Source organism: Prionailurus viverrinus, chromosome A2 (assembly GCF_022837055.1).
Source record: "Prionailurus viverrinus isolate Anna chromosome A2, UM_Priviv_1.0, whole genome shotgun sequence".
In the NCBI taxonomy this organism is placed as follows: Eukaryota; Metazoa; Chordata; class Mammalia; order Carnivora; family Felidae; genus Prionailurus; species Prionailurus viverrinus.
The window spans coordinates 31,388,974-31,406,419 of record NC_062562.1 but is presented as its reverse complement, the minus strand read 5'-3'; the positions used below and the strand labels follow the sequence as shown (position 1 = coordinate 31,406,419).

The 17,446-nt window shown below is 44.1% G+C and overlaps 1 protein-coding gene across 4 annotated transcripts in view; it reads left to right on the top strand.

Moving 5' to 3' along the window:
* Positions 1 to 17,446, top strand: part of ADAMTS9 (ADAM metallopeptidase with thrombospondin type 1 motif 9) — a 162,490-nt gene that overhangs the window by 108,445 nt on the left and 36,599 nt on the right. For 3 of the 4 annotated variants that reach the window (XM_047850811.1, XM_047850812.1, XM_047850810.1), the window contains 2 exons: positions 8,766 to 8,933; positions 15,874 to 16,047. In XM_047850811.1, the coding sequence (XP_047706767.1) occupies positions 8,766 to 8,933; positions 15,874 to 16,047 (342 nt within the window). The remainder of the gene's footprint in view (positions 1 to 8,765; positions 8,934 to 15,873; positions 16,048 to 17,446) is intronic. The other variant, XM_047850813.1, reaches the window with a different exon arrangement.

Genomic DNA, 17,446 nt, shown 5'->3' with positions numbered 1-17,446 from the left:
CAAGATTATTCTGCTGATGTCAGATTACAAATAATCATCACCTATAACCTCGAGAGGCAAAAGAAGTTGTGTAAAATTAGTCAGTGTGCTTAGAAATGGGGAGTCGGAGGGCATGTTAGGGACAACAGAGCCTGGGCATGTACTATGCCTCAGATTCCTGGGGGCACCACTGCACGTAGCCATGAGAAAATTCAGCTTTTGCAGATTTTGTTGGTTGTTATTCTTTGTCTTGGTGGGGAGGAAAACTGTCATATTTACATTCTGGCAGAACAACAAGAACCTCAATTCGGGTTTCCTGACTCATGTAGCTAATTTCATATGCTGTTCTGTTTAATGTGAATATTTGTTCCCCCCCCCCATAAGATGTTGTCACATTAAGAGGTTAGGAGGAGACAGCTGGAGAGCCCTGTGCCTCCTAATTCTTGGGGGTAACGGGAGGTGGAGGGCATGAGCCCTTCTTACTGTCTCCCCTTATTGGCTTGGCCCTCCCATCCCCCTTGTGAGCCATCTGTGGGGCCACCTACTTGGCTGTAGTATTGAGAGCAGCCTTCGAGTGTGCCCCAAGGGTTGACATGTGATCCTTAGTTCCTTTTCTCCCACGGTCTTAGACCTTTGGAGTACTGCAAAGACTGCCGGTGTTGGGGGCAACGGAGATGGAAGGATGGCCTCGTGCCCCATCCGGCTGGACTCGCGCATCTGCTTTCTTCCATGGTGTTCCCTGCCAATCTCCTGCTTTCTCGGCTCCTTTTCATGGTAATAAGTGCCATGGTGGTCCTGGACATAAACAGCCATCAGGCAGGCCTGTCAACATTGGCTTTACGCCCTGAAGTCACAGCCCTTGTTTCCTGGCAAAGCTTTTTCTCGCTCCTCAGTCACTCGGCTTCCCCAATGCCCCCCGACCAGAGCCATTCATGGGTTGTGAGAAGCCCTAGCTGCATGCACACCCACCAGTTAACAAATAACTGTGACCACTGCCACGGCAGAGCCGAACAGAGCCAGGAAGTGAGTGAATGGGCGTGCAGTAATGGCGATCCCTGGTGTGGATTCTGTGTCTCTAGACATTAAAGAAATAACATAACAAGAAACAAATGAGAAACGTAAGTAGTCCCTCAGATAATAAGTATGAGCAGGAAATGGTGGAGTAGGAGAAAGATGTGGCATTCAGATGTGGGGTCCTTGTCTTCCTCGTCTTCCTGTCATCTCTGGTCAGAGAGACCGATAAAAGTGAAAGAGAGTCGATAAAAGTGAAAAGGGCACCGCAGAAGCAGAGGGATCTTCGACATTTATGTCTGTTCTGTGGATTGCTCTGTGACCTTTGGAAAGGAAAAGTCTTCGCCCTTTTACTTGGGTGAGATGTTGCCTAAGTCCCTCCCTTACTCAGCAGTGCCTGTGTTAGAACGTTAATCTGAGACTCCATTAGTTGACGTACATTTTTTTTTTAAAAATACCTTTTTAACCACATGCTGGGGGGTATTCTAAAAGACTCTGCTGAGTAGAAATAGTGGTAGTGATGAGAGTGAACGTGCATCGATTTCTACACCGCTTGGCCAAAGCCCCAGGAGCTCCGTCTATATGCACTATAGTCGTACATGTATACAGTTGTTCCGCTTAATTGTAACGTAACTCTGTTGAGTGTAGACTGTGCTCTTGTCCCCGTTTTACAGAGCTGAGAGAGGTCCGGTAATTTGCCCCAGATGGCCCCGAGGTGAAATGGCAGGTGGCATGCCAGCCTAGCACTGCCTGATGCCCAAATGCCCTGCGCCCTGAAATGCTGCATTTTAGAACAAGGTGAAGACAAGTAGTGAGCTTTTGTTTCCTGTGCTGGCACTCGTGCGCCTCCACCCGTTGGAATTTGTTCTTAGCTGGTGTCCCCAAACAGGAGCTTGTTATACTCACTCTTGTTCATGCTCGTGTCTGCTGTCCGTCAAAGCCAGAGGCGGGAGAATCTGTGCCTCCCTTGCTAGTCCCTGTTGGGACTATCCCTTTGGAATAGAAAGAGTCAGGATGGCTGGTTAGCCGTGGCTGCTGAACAACACGAAGAACGCCCGTACTTGGCTACAAATCCCCGGGGCGACGGCGTTCTCTGCGGGGCACGGGAACTCCTAGTCCTAGGTGTGCACTGTCAGCATGCCGTGTCTCCTTTCCTCTTGTGTTCCATGTGTGAGATAAACAGACAGACTGGATAATCTTCGAGATGCCCTTACAGCTCAGACAGTTGAGAGATTAGCCCTCGGTGAATGGACAGGCCCACATTTCCATTCATGACCGTGCAAAGAGCCATTCATCAGTGAACGGAAATAATCATTCGCCCCGTGACATCAGGCGGGCCCCAAAGGGTGAATAAACCCTGAAAAATGGCCAAGAGAAAATCAGGGTGTGGCTTCAGCCCAAGGGAAATCTAGCCCTTTATGTATGTGGCTGTTTATTTGCACACTAAGTGTCTTTCTTCCCAAGGTCCTAAAGATGTTAGGAATAAAGTCAGACATACTAACTCTGTATAGGTACTGTCTCCCTGAGAGACTCGAGGAATCAGAGGCTTCAAAAATAGGCTCAAGAGACATTCCATTGAGGTCCTTGCTCTCTGTTGTAGACTTGAGTGAGCAGGGGTGAGCATCTTGTTTTCCTCTCTGGTCCCTTTCTTCAGTATAGCTTAAGGAAAAAAGTGGTGATTCTGGAGAGGACCTGTTTGAAGACCAACTCTGTTGCTTCCTGGCTTTGTGTCCCTGGCTAAGTGATAGCACCTCCTTGTTTCTCTTTATCTGTAAAAAAGGAATCCTCAGGGGCACCTGGGTGGCTCAGTCGGTCGAGCGTCCGACTTCAGCTAAGGTCATGATCTCACGGTCTGTGAGTTCGAGCCCCACGTCGGGCTCTGTGCTGACAGCTCAGGGCCTGGAGCCTGTTTCGGATTCTGTGTCTCCCTCTCTCTCTGACCCTCCCCCTGTTCATGCTCTGTCTCTCTCTGTCTCAAAAATAAATAAAAGTTAAAAAAAAATTAAAAAATAAAAGGAATCCTCATAGTATCTGAGTCACACGGTCGCTGTTGGGATTAATGACAGAAGCCAGTGTCCTTCAGCCCAGTTTTCCATTCACAGTTAAGAGTTCAATAAAAGGTAGCTGGTGTGATTTCCAATAGCTCTGCTCTGACTGAAAGAGGGGTCCTGGGGTGGCCTTTTTGCATCTCAATAACTTGTGCCAAATCAGTTCAGCCCTCACACTGTGGGTCAGATTCCGAGTGGTTCTTTCTTTGTGACATTTAGGCAAACATGACGTTTCGTTTAGAGCACACTTCTGTGATGCCTACAGATTTCACGTGTCCGTTCGTTCCCGCAATTATTTGCTGGCTGCCTACGGCGTGGAAGGCAGTCTATAAGCGCATGTGAGTGATGGCTGCTTTCTTTTTCCTTGGTGGCAAGCCCACGTGGTGTTCCAGGCCCCACACTGAGCTGTGTTTGAAACTTTGATCCCTAAGTCCAGATCCTTGTGCTCACGTCCTGGCTTCCCTGGAAACGGCGTGCGCAGGCTGGTTTTGCCTTCCCCACTGGTGCCATGCTCCTGTATATGCCCTTCGTTCCTCCCTGTGACTGGCAAAGGCAGATGCGAACCTCGGGTGTGAGCCTCACGTCTTTTCTGACAGTACATTCTGCAGGTGAGGCTTGACTTTGTGTTTTGTTCAACCAAGTCCAAAGGAGACTAGAATCAGAAAGAGCCTGCTGTCCGTCAAAGACACAAAGGAACATTTTTTTAAGTGGAGGGATTTGGATGTTACTTTCACATTTTAGGGACGCACAAGGGAAAGGCACATCATGATTAGTTCAGGGTCCTGCCCCCAAACTGAGCTCTGTTCGTCGGTCTCAGAGGGATGGTTCGCTCCCTGATTGGCAAAACTTTTTCCATCAGGAGAATCGTGACTTCACTTGGTCATGGCTTGCGGTCTCTGTCCTTCCTCTCGGCCTCCGAGCTCTTCCTTACCTGCTGGCAGCCAGTCCCATGGTTGGAAATATGGGCTAGTTGATCAGTATCCTCCATCACACATTACACATAAACAGAATGTTTCTGTTTATGTGACTGTGTATTTGCAGTATGAGTGTCTTTCTTCCCAGGGTCCTAAAGGTGTTATGAAGAAAGTAATAAACATGTTTCTTGTGTTTTCTAGATCCCTTGGAGGTGGAAATCACCTAGATATACAGAGCAGTGCCAGAATTCTGCCAGCTATTCTCCTAGACCATCCATTAACCCCTGTGTAGTGAGCACCTGCTATAACCAGGCGGTCCAGGTCTATACCTCGGCCCCGCTGGTGCTTTCTCTAAGCCCCGGCATCTCCCAGCCCAATCGAGAAGCCTCCATCTGGCCAGATTCTCTGAGCACCCCTGACCTCCCGCCTCCACTTCTTATTCCTTCTTAGTTCCTTACGGTGGCCTTACCAATTCCGCGCTCTCCTCTGTCTTTGCACACATGTTCAGGTTCATGGCTGCCTTGGCAACGCAGGAATCTCCCTCTCTCTAGGTCCTCAGCCCTTCTCATCCTGGCAGACACACTGGGGTTGTTTGCTGGCTCCTTGATGTCTGAGAGACCACACACGTCTACAAAAGTGAAAGGGCAGAAGCAGGGCATCGCGAATGCCAGCGGTAGCACGCCGGACCCTAACCGGCACCATAACCAGGGCTACCACTGAGAGAGGACAAGCCCAGAGGAGAGATGATGAGCAGACTGCCCATGCCTTGAGTACATTGTCTCCAGCCAGATGAGTTGAAATGCAAGGAGGTCAGACTCTTAAGACGTTAGGCGAGTAGACCGTGTTAAGGCAAGAGCTGAACAAAGCTTCACGTTAAACATCCCCTTTGAATGGCCTCACAGAAACAAAAGCCTGAAAGCCCAGGCATTTGGGATACTGACCTTGATGTTTCTTTCTTTTTTTTTTTTTAATTTTTTAAATGTTTTGATTTATTTTTGAGAGAAAGAGAGACAGAGTGTGAGCAGGGGAGGGGCAGAGAGAGAGGGAGACACAAAATCTGAAGTAGGTTCCAGGCTCCAAGCTGTCAGCACAGAGCCCCACAAGGGTCTCGAACTCACGAAATGCGAGATCATGACCTGAGCCGAAGTCACTCAATTGACTGAGCCACCCCGGCACACCTGACCTTGACGTTTCTAAGTCACAAGGAGAGACTATACCATTGTTTGGGAGTGTTGTGCAAAGCTGGGGAGAAAGCATGCTCGTAAACATGTTCGGTTGTTTCTCCAGAGGAGCAAACGTGGGACTCCAACTGGCAATTTAGGAGGCTATATCCACTGCCCATTTAAGGACTTAAACATTCCCCAGAGCAAGAACCCTGAGACATGTAGCCCACAGATAGCCCATAGTAGGTGATGCGCTGAACTTTACTCTTAAATCTCAGTGATGCACATCGACTCAAAAGTCAGCATCTGGAAAAGGACTGGAAATGATCAGATGGAAATTTCCCTCAGAGTAGAAGAGCTGAAACATTTGTTTATTTGATTATCAAAATGACAGCTTCTTTAGAGAAATCATAATAGACCCACTCATGAACCTGTTAGATATGAAAATTTCCATAAGCAGCTTCTTTTCTTCGCTGGTAAGTTAGAAAGCATGAGATGAAAAGTGTTGTGTTTTTTTTTTTTTCTGATTAGTTACCTCGAGAATGTCCTTATCACTTTTAGATCTTCATTTTAGGCAAATAATATGTGAGTCATGCTGAACTATTGCATTCTTTTTTTCCAAGTCGGTTCCATTCAAATCCCCAGATAAGAAAAACGCACGTAGGAATGGGTGGGATGTAGCTAATCTAGATGTTAACAGGATGTTTAAGGCATCGTATTTGGGAACTCCTTTGTTCCCTTTCATTTGAAGGGCAATAGGCATGGGTCACACCAGTAGTGCCCCTCAGATGAATTAGTATCAGTGATGTTCGTGATAATTTAACTGTTTCCCTTGTGTTGGCATTGCCCTCAACAGACGTCTGTCTATCTGTGTTGGAATCATGTGGGGAGAGGTATCTAGAAAGCTTTGTGGTTACTTACACCAGGTTGGAAACACTAGTTATCTCCAATAACAGTACCTATCTCAATGGTTGTTAGGATGATTAAATGAGATGTTGCACGCACGGTCTTAGAGCAGTGGGTGGCACATAACTGAATGCCAGAATACTGTGCCTTTTCTCATTCTGCCTCTGTAGGTTGCTGTCTACTTTTAGACTGTCCCTCCGATGCCATGCAGATTACTGAATTAGCATTTTCATCAACTCTCTTCCCCCCACCCCTTCATAGTAAAGGACAGCTTGCTATCAATGATTTGTATGTTGAAATGATTATCCCTATAGGTGGATTTGTTTTAAGTTCATCCATGTTCATCACCATTATGCCTCTTTCTTCATTAAGCACATTTCCCCCCCCCCCCCCCCAGGAATCTGTATCTTTCAAGTTCAGTCTTTTTCCTACAGATAAATACATCCTTGACGCCCGGGGCTGTTTTCCCATCCCTGTAAACGTCATCACTGTCCGGTTGCCCATACTGCAAACCTAGGAGTCCCTCCTGAGTCTGCCTTCTGCCCTGCACCCCATGGCTGATCCACCACAAACTGTCATTTCTACCTTAAAAAAAATAGGTCATAAGTCCACCAACTTCCCCCACCCCAATACCTCTGCACCCTATTTAGTATCACCATCACCTCTTGCCTGGACCAGTGCACTAACTCTTCCTGAGCAGTTTTACTATTTCCCTTCATGCCGAATTCCCACCCATTGTCCTCTCAGTAGCCAGGGTAGAATTTCTGAAGCAAAAATCAGACCGTGTTTTGCCCTGATTTAAAACTCTTCTGTGATTTTTCCAAATCCAAATACATTATGACGACCTATGAGCTCTGCACGGTCTGGCCCTGGGGGAAGCCTCAGGAGCCTGTGTCCTTCAGAGCACTCATTTCTGTTAATAAGCATGCATTTGTTTTTTGTCAACATTGCAGTGTTTTGATTAACACTGGCCTGTAAGCTCCGTGAGGGCGGGGAGTAGTCAACTTCGTTCATCACTATATTTCCAGCCCTTCGCATAATTTTTGAAACTTAGTAGTTGCTCACATGTTTGTTGAATAAACACAGAGGAACTCATCCCAAATTCCACTTGTGCCCCTCTGTTATTTATTCGTCCAAGGAAAGTTTCTAAGGACCAAAATTAGTCACTAACAATAGAGATTATTCCGTATGCATGTCATTAGGCCGGTGCTTTGTAGGAATATTTCTAGGAGCTTCATTTTTAAAACCTTCCAGAATTATGTCCCAAGTCTTTACTTATGTCAAAGCATCATAGGTTGAAAGATGGGTATTTTTGTTTTGATCTGAATATTCAAATTGGGCTCCTTTCTTCCTCACTGTATGCTCTGTTAAGATTTCCAGAATGACCTCTCCAAATCATAATACTGTCATAAGATGAAGCCCAAACGAAACCAGCAATGGTTCCCTTTCCTAAAGTAAAAAGTCAGGACCAAACCTATTAATATACATATTTCAAAATAATCTATTCGCTACTATTGAAATCTTTACAGTGATTTGTGTTTACTAGAGAAAGAGGTCTGTCACATTTATGAATGATGTAACTTTGGACATGCTTGGTAACAGCGGTTGAATTAATACTAGGCTACGTGTTTTACGTGATGCTATTTATCTATTAGGCATGAAAGGGCACTTTGGTAATTTAAGTTAACAAAATCACAAAGTTAGTGAGGGCAATAAGAACTATTGAATAGGGGGCGATGACACGAAATCTATTCCCATTGCAGTTTCACATTTTGTTCTTCATTCTTAAACTCATTTCCCTCTAAAAGTCAAGAACGTTATATTGGGAAGTAATGTGTCTTGAAAATCTGAGCCAGCAAGCTTATGATCCAAGTGGTAATGACTTCTGTAATCGCTAATGAGGCAATGGACGTTGAATATCTCAGTGCACTCATTGGGGCCAGCCTCTTGCCTGTTCCACAAGAAGCTGTCATATCAAATTTTTGTCCTGACTCCATGGGCGCTTTGATTCCTAGACCTTTCTGAGAAACCTAATCTGAAATCAAAGTCAAGTTCCTTAGATGTGGTCAGACAAGGTCACATTTAAAACAGTTCAGTGAACTTGCAGATCAAAGTTGAAAGGTAATGCCCCCCTCCCAGAATTGGCACAGACTTACCTGCCAGCTTACCTTTCGGTTTCTAATGTGGCTTTTTCACCTCCTTCCCAACGGACTGGGAAAATGAGAGTTTATCCTCTGAAAAATGGTAGGAGAGTTTCCTTAAATCATTTCATTAGGAAATTGGACACAGTTGTATTTTGGAAATGCACGTTTATCCAAATCAGTGAATCGCAAGGCATTTGGTTGAAGAAGTATCCTGATCCTGCATCAAGTGAGTTGTGCGAAAGGCATCCTTTCTAATTCATAGGAAGATTTTTTAGAAACTCAGGATGTCATGGTAATTTCAGGTTCATTGGCTTTATGTTTTGGCCAAAATTGTCAGGACTTACCCGCACTCTTGAAGAACCCAAAATACTAGGCAGGATTGCTGCTGAAATACTACGGACATTTTTTTTCCCCGAATGCTATCTTCTTGCCGTGTAGCGCGTTGAGATATTACCTTAAATGGTGTTGGAAAAGGGGGGAGATGGTGACTCTTGTCAGGTATGATCTTAACATCTCACGACACGGGTTTTTATCAAACTCCATGTGATTTAAAAAAAAAAAAACACACAACAACAACCTTGCCATTGCTTTATATTTCAGTGTTCTGTCTCTTGTGGTCGAGGGCATAAACAACGAAATGTTTACTGCATGGCAAAAGATGGAAACCATTTAGAGAGTGATTACTGTAAACACCTTGCTAAGCCAAGTGGGCACAGAAAGTGCAGAGGAGGAAGATGCCCCAAATGGAAAGCTGGCGCCTGGAGTCAGGTGAGCAATGCTTCTCCTCTACGACTGCTTCCTTACCTTGGGCCACGTGGCTGACACCGGCGTGTTGATTGTGTTTGTCTGCACAGGTTTGGTTTTTCGGAGGGGAGCCTGGGGACGGGGAGGGACGACTCTTTCCGTCAGGATAGTTGTTACCTGGCCAAGTGGTTTCCACCCTCGGGGCCTTGGGTAACACCTACAGTAGGATGGTTGTGAGAATTAATTCTAAGTAGTAGTAGATATTGATGTCAGACATCTAGCACGGAGTAGCCCTTTAATACTTCGCTGATGGCATTTTTATCATCACTCACCACTTAAAAAAACACGAACTCAGATGGCAGTAAGGTTGACTCTGGTCACCTCGCAGGGACTGGGTCTGAATTTACCTTTGAGGTTCTTAAAGAAAGGGCTGTCAGGGTGAGGTATTATAGCGAATGCTCTTAGATACAGCAGAAGTGGGAGACAGAAGTTCTCTCGCATTTGCTAGCTATGTGACCTTGGGTGATCTGTTTTCACCTTCCTGAGCCTACTACATTTAGCTCTTATGAGGATTTAATGCAATAATGAATGCCAAGTACTTAGTTCAGAGGTCTTAAATCTAAGAGGCTCTCAAGAGTAGTATTTTGTGTGGATGAATGTGATGCGTGTATCAGATGGGGAAGGGGTAAGTACCCAAGAAACTGATTGCAGTCAGACTCCGCTAATTCTAAACATTTGATAATCTAGCCAGGAGCTGGGTGAGAGAGTTTCCCTGTTGGATTCAACAAAGAACTCCAGAAGCTTCTATTTATCTATAAATAATTGTTGTGTGAGCTAAAGTCTCTGACACGTAATCCTTGAAGCTGATCTCTTTACTCTGTACTTGTACATTTTCTCAGCTCGGTTGAAGGTACTTACCTAATAGTAATAAGGTGCAGGGGAGCCTGGGTGGCTCAGTCGGTTAAATGTCCGACTTCAGCTCAGGTCATGATCTCACGGTTCATGAGTTCGAGCCCCACGTTGGGCTCCTCGCTGACAGTGTGGAGCCTGCTTGGGATTCTTTCTCTCTGTTGCTGTCTCTGTCTGTCTCTGTCTCTGTCTCTCTCTCTCTCAAAATAAATAAATAAACTTAAAAAAAGTAATAAGGTGCAGTTTCATATATTCTGTATATAATGTTGCTCTTCCCCTCCACTGGTGTGCCTCAGTGAGGTTTTACTGACTTTGTGGTTCTCCCGTGCAGTGGAGAATCACACAGCTGCCCCTAGGAATCAGTAGAAAAGTAGGTTCCAGGTTGGCACCCTCTAGATTTGGTTCTTTCAGAGCCTTGATCTTGATTCCCTAAAGCCTCAAAGAAGCTGTGGACAGTTGTGTTAACATGGGGAGGAGTTGGGAACCCTCCATTTCGATGTGACTAACGGAAAGTTCCTCTAGCAATGTGAATTTTTCCTAAAGGCTCTGAGCTGTCATCATTGCCCCACACGCACGCCCTCCCCCCACCATAGCCACTTCACCGAAATGTAAAACATGACCTGCATCATTCCCTAGAAGAGTAGCCTCATCCTTCTCGAGGCCTTTATTGGAATGATCGCATGTGTTTGTGTTTGTGTTTGTGTTTTAATTCAACAATCCAAGCCTCGGTGCCCAACCAGAGCTAGTTTCCCCTCTGGCTTCCCTACAGGATCAGATTTCAAGGCAGCGTTTCATATTGGTCTTCCTTAACGGTTTGTCTGAGTGACTGCTGTCCTCTGTAACTTCCAGCCCTTTTATTTGGGGAGCTATTCAATTCATGTAAAAGCCTGCAGCTAACATTATTTAAGATATTGCACTAATTAGCTTGTCCTCTTGTAGACTTTCATGCTCTGTTGCTTTTCTTTATGTTGCTTGGCCTCTACTTATCTATTTGCATCATGCCCTGAATATTAAGTTTAGAGCATGGAGATGATGCTCATTTTATAGGGCTATGTATTTGACATAGAGACAATTAAAAGAATCTTTCACTCTCTACTGGTAAACACAGAGTGAGTTTTAGCCCAGCATTCTGTGGTCTTTTGGGGAAGTCCAAAATTGCTTACAAAGCTGGGATGATTAGGTTTGAACCCTGTGGGGTTTTTTGAACATAATGTAATAGGATTATCAGACTGCCTCCCCAGAAAAGACTGCACCTGTTCAAAATGATTGCTTAGAAAAGTCTAGTCACCTTTGTAGAAAAATGCAAGTAAACACAGTTATGTAATGGTCTGTGGCCAGCTTTGACATGCCCTGATTTGGTCTGTGGAAATGAATTATAAAAGCGGGCAGGACAAGGTGCTGCGTGAGTAAAATCTGACTTGTGCAGTTTCGAAGTATAGCTGAAAATAATCAGACACAGTGGTTGATGGAGAAAGACGGTCTGCGTGGTTAAAGACTATTGGCTTACTAATGATCCAACGGTAAACAGAAATGTCCCTAAGGCAGGGATACTGAAGCAAGAGTAATGATTACCCATTTGCAACAATGGTTGGAAGATTTTATATCTGGTTCTTCTGTTTTCTGCCGGTAGCTATATCCTAGTCATCTCTTGTTGAAGGTAGGAAGAAGAATGAGTGAAACTTCTCATCATGTTGAAATGTCTGATGATGACAAGACGTGTAGAATGTTGGGGTCGGCAACGGGTATGCTCTGTTAATCTTCATAGTCTCGCCCTCAAAATTGGTGCTTTGAGATTTAAAGGGGAATGTTTCATTTCTCCGTCTTTTGAAAATCTTGAATTTGTCAAGGAAATTTTTCCAGTAAAAAGAGAGCTTTTACTGGAAGACATCCAATAAGAACAAACTGAGGGCTGATGGGGATGGGGGGGAGGGGAGGGGGGGTGATGGGCACTGAGGAGGGCACCTGTTGGGATGGGCGCTGGGTGTTGAACGGAGACCAACTGGACAATAAATTATATATTTAAAAAAAAAAGGAAAACATCCTCACTAAAACTGTAAAGCATTTTTAGAAGCTCATGTTCAATTTGTGTAGATGCTTTTGATCAAGAGGTAAGGGATGCACATGAAATTTTAAGACAAAAATCAGCCTTGAATTCTTGATTCAGTTTGAGAAATGTGAAGGCTCGGTAATCCCACGAAATAGAAGCATTCCTGAGTAAAAATCGTTTAATCTATCCTATTCTTCTAGAAAGGCTTTCAAAAAAAATGAAGGTCAGAAATAAAAAGATTAAATGAGCAGATTAGAGTAAAAGTAACACTTTATCGTCACTCATCAGTCATGAATCCACACAGTGGAGTCATTCATCAGTCCTGAGATGCATGTGTCTCTCACACCTTAACCTCTCTGTTCTCAGAATGGGCCTAACAGCCGACAGAATGCCATGACTTAATTAAAATAGACCTTTTTTGTAGCGATACAAAACATTATGCTTTGTCTTGCAATCAGCGGTGCCTTAGGTTAAGGGAAAATAACTAATTTTTAAAAGCTCTCCACCGTTCATGCCAAAATGGAAACTGGCAAGTTGCCTTGTGAATCCACCAGCCATTTTTGGTGAGGACTTTCCTTGTGATTCCAGTGAGAGCAGCTTGGTTTTGGTGTTTGATTCTGAAGTATTTTGCAAGTATTTAATGCAGAAACATGGCAAACGTGTAGCTCGTGTCCTTTGAGAAATCAAGGAAACCATGTGCACTGAGTCGGTGATGAGAAAGGGTTGCTTTCGTGCTTCGAGCTCTCCATTGTTTTGTTTGTATTTGAACTGTGAGCGCTGATGTTGATTTGCTTGAACACAGGCTTCTCACCCACACTCTTGCTGACGTAGTACGGAAGACTGCATCATATTAGCACCATATTTTAAAACTGGAAGCCAAATTCTAATCCACAGTGACCATGGTACATTGCCTAGGGCAGAATTCACTTTGGCTGCTTTTGGGTTTTGTTTTTGCTGGAGTTGGAGTGATTATCTCTGTTCCTTGCCGTATTTGTGCACGATCTCCCTAAAAGGTTTATTAGCAAGTACAAAGATATGTCGTGTGCCGTGCTCGGCATGGAGCTAAGCCCTCAAGTAGGGGGTGATTTTGTCCTTTGGGACATTAGGCAATTTCTAGAGACAGCGTTGGTTGTCACAACTTGGTGGAGGGTGGGGAATACACCTGACATCTAATGGTTAGAGTCCACAGATGCTGTCACACTTCCTACAGTGGATGAAACAGCTCCCAGCAAGAAAGAATTATTAGGTTGAAAAACCCTAGTACAGAGTCAGGAACATAGCAAGTGCTTGGTAAAAGGTGGCTATTATCATTGGGACTGTTCTTGTGTATTAAAGTTGGTTCCGAGAGTTCTTTTTCAAGCTAGTCCCTCCTCTAAATAACATCACCACCATAATTTCAGCAGTAATTCTGGAAGAAAGGATGTAAACACTTTCCAGTTTTCAAGTACATAGGATTCCCCACACACCAGAGGGTGCACAGAGATTCTTTTTATCCGTGGAAATAAGTGTCAAGGCGCCCCGTCAAGTTGGTGAGGCCTGCACACCAGCTAGCAATGCACAGTACCGAGAGCAGACAGATGAAACATAGCTCCCGGCTCAGTAGTTCGGAACGAAAAACACCTCCTTTCAGACCTGCGCATCCTGTGCCGGAATGATGGTAGAGGGAGCACATTAGCAGAGACTGCCCGACCTTTTTCTTTTACAAACTAACGAAAGCCTGTTCCAAATGGAACCAGAAGCATTAAGCACACACATGTGCACACAGCACAACCCTCACCACCTCCAGGGTCACGCAGAGGTCTTTCGGTTGCTGTTTTATTCACGAGGTTTCCATACACATCGCTCCGAATTCTCCGAGCAAGCCTGACTGGCTGTGTATGCAACTCATTGCCTCCCTTGAGACACAGTGCGGGCAGAAAAGTGCAACCCAGAGAGTTCACTCGGATGCAGCCTATTACATTCAGAATAAAGATGACCCTAGATGCAGGATTCGGAAAGGCAGAGCTCATCCCTCACATGCCTTTAAGTCGTGTCAAAACTTTTATTTTTTATTTCACACCTGGCTTTGACATTATAAACATCGGAAGCCACGACGGCATGTTATATAATTGAACTTTCCTGTGTCTTTGCCTTTTGAAAAAGTATTCAACACTGGAGGAAGTGATTTTTTTTAGTTTTGGATACTTATGGCTCTTAATACCTTACCTTCGTTGAACCATAAGTAATTTACTCAATAACAATAGCATCAAAAAGAGGTTTCATTTATTTAGAGCTTGAATAGGAGACACTCTGAAAGTCTTTCATGGTTTTTTTTTTTTTCCTTTTGCTTTAGGTTATTAAAACGTTAGGAGACTTTGAATATATATCAGCCCTATGCCATGTTCAAATTTGTTTACCTAATGGTTCTTAGTCTTTCTCTGTATTTCCATTTCGATACACTGTTCTGGAAATGTACTCTTTTATATTTAAGACCCCAAATTCAAATGGCGGCAGGGTTTGTAGTCGTCATTGTTTGTTGTCAATGATGACGCCGTTGGAACATTTCTGTCATTCATGGGATGACACTCCCAAGTTACAGTTCCTTCATTTCCAGGGTAATCAATGGGAAACATACGTGTAGCTCCCGTGAGCCTTAAAGGGTCATTCTCTGTAGACAAGAGCATTACTTGTCTTCAGGGGCCCTCCTATTCCACCCAGGACACAATGACTTTAAAAGTCTGGTTCCTTCTGGGTCACAGACTCATTCAATCCAATTAATACAATTAAACCCAAACAATAGCAGCTGTGTTGCCTCAAAATATTTCCTTCTCTTTAGCTAGCTTTGATGTGAACATTTGAGCCCCTCCCTGGCATAGACTCATCTGAAATGATATGATTTCCCGAGCTGCCCTCTGAAGAGCACCAACTATTTTCTTAAAATATGAAATGATTGGGCACGAATACCTTTCTAATTGAAAGGATCATGATTCTATTCTTTAAGACTTCCTCTTAGAAATACGGCTTTAATGTATGCTAAACTTGTTTTCTCAATGCCAGACAAATTAGCGGAGGCTGAGCTATCGCAAAAACTCAGGAACGATTTTAAATAAACGCAGTCATATGCTGTTCTTTCCAAGCAAATGTTGCCTTTGGTTTTTAACTGTCAAAACCTTAATAAAGACAATAATTCTTGGCCTGCCCATAAGTGAGATTATGAAACCCAGCAATGAGGAAACCATTAAAAAGTTAATTTAAAGGAAAGTTAATTGCAGATTTAATATGGCGTTTTGCAACTTGGTCAACAAAATGCTTCAGCCTGATTCACAGTATTTTTCAGGGGCTGGAAACATGACGCCCGCCTGAAGAAATGGTTTTTCCTTGTCAGTTTTTATTCTTCGTGTATTCATTTGAGGTTGTAAATAGACACTAACACTTTAGTGAATTCAGTAGTTTAAAAAAAATTCTTCTTTCCTCTATCTCCAGGAATAAGAGCAAGGAAAGAAAAAGACTGGAGAAAATAATTCTGCTTATAAGGCCCTAAAAGCTTCAGTAATTTACTCTCGTTGGGTTATGCTTTTAATCTGCCAAGAAATTCTTCTTGTACAGCACTTATCTCCAATTTTCAAGAAACTGCAATCCTCCGGGGTAGTAATCATTGGGGATTTTCATTTCACATGGCAGCACTATTTATTTCTCGATCGTATCGTTTCATAACGATCTCTCCCAACCTCTCCCATCTCCAAGACTTTTGGTATCTTTAGAGATTCCCCAAGAAAGGTAGAGATACTTTGCTCGCTCACCGGCATCGACAGGCAGTGAGTTTGCAGATTTAAGTACATTATCTTGGGTCCCCTTCGTTGGAAATTAGGAAGCTTTGTAATCGCAGGGAAAGTCATTGGATTAGGAGTACATTCCCCATGACTGTGACCCTCGCCACTCCTGCCACACACACACATACACACACACACACACACATACCCTCCCCACCAAATGACCCAAAGCTCCCACTTACACAGTCTTTCTTCTTAGTGCTCTGTGTCCTGCGGCCAAGGCACACGGCGGAGAAGTGTGAGCTGTCAGACGGGAACACACAAAACAGCCAGAGAGACTGAGTGCAACCCCTACACCAAACCGGAGTCGGAACGCGCCTGCCAAGCCGCACCGTGTCCTCTCTATGCCTGGAGGGCAGAGGAATGGCAAGAAGTAAGTAGAGCCATGAAGTGGGCACCTGCCAGGCATTTCGCTCAACCCCCTTGCAACCATCACATCCGTTACCCTGAAAAGCCTTCAAGCACGGTGACAAGGCTGGCTGTTTCCCAAAAGGTTTGCTGTCAGACGGCAAGCAGTTCACTCCGACGAGGGTGGGAGAGCTCCTCCTTTTTATGCAGTTCCTACGTCTGTGTTCTTGAATGTTCCAAGTCTGGCTGCCTCCAGAAAAACTGTAACAGGCCTTGGGCCAAATGCATACAGCTATCTTTCACAAAAGGAGGGGGAGGTGGAAGAGATATTTTAAATATGTATATCCAAACTTGGTCATTCTGTGTCAGCTCAGACAGCCACAGGGCAGACTCCAGGTAGGACCTACTCTGTGTTTGTCTCCTTTCCGTGACTTGGGCTGTCAAGGAGAAGACAGGTGGTCACTTGAAGCACCAGTTAATTAGTGAAGCATTTCCAACATTAAAAAAAAAAATGATGGAATCTGAAAAACAGCTCAGTTGATGCAGAAATAGACTTGTTTTCTCCCTCACCAAGTTAATGTTTAGTTAAAGAAAACACTATGCATCCCTGGAGAAGAGCCTGGCTAAGGAAGGTAACACTTGGGCAGGAGATAATCTCCTGTTTCCAGAACAGAATACTTTGTAGAAAGGGGAGAAAGAATGTAAGAAAGCAAAACTGTGTCCATTGACTTTGGAACGAAATAAAAAGCACATGCTGTAAAGGGTTCAGAGATATGAATGATAAGATAGGAATTTCCCACCAGGAATGATTTTTAGAACAGGGAGAAACAGTGCCTGGTGTGTGCTACGTGCTTTATATTCTTCCCCTCGCTTAATCTTTTTAAGCACTGGGCACAGTGGGCATCACTATTATCGTCCCATTTTGCAGTCAAGAAAACTGAGGCTCAGAGAGCCAACGTCATTTGTCCAAGTGTCACGTGCCCAGAAGGAGCAAGACCTGATTCTAAACTGAAAACATTACCTGATACTACAGCTGCATTTAAAAATAATTTTACACAAGCACTCATGGCAATGCTGATGTACATTTTTTTCCAGTTGTATTGAGCTATCATTGGCATATAACATTGTATTTGTTTTAGGTGAAGACATGATGATTTGATGTATGTATGTATTATAAGTTGTTATTAACAGTAACTATGTTATACTTTACATCCGTCAGCTCACACGGTTCCAAAATGTTTTCTGGTGTTGAGAGCTTTCAAGATCTATTCTCTTAGCTTTCAAGTATATGATACAGTATTGTTAACTTCAGTCACCATGGTGTGTATTATATCCCCAGGACTTACTCATTTTGTAGCCGGAAGTTTATCCCCACTCACCTACACCTTTCCCATCACCTCTGGCACCATCCATCTGTTCTCTGT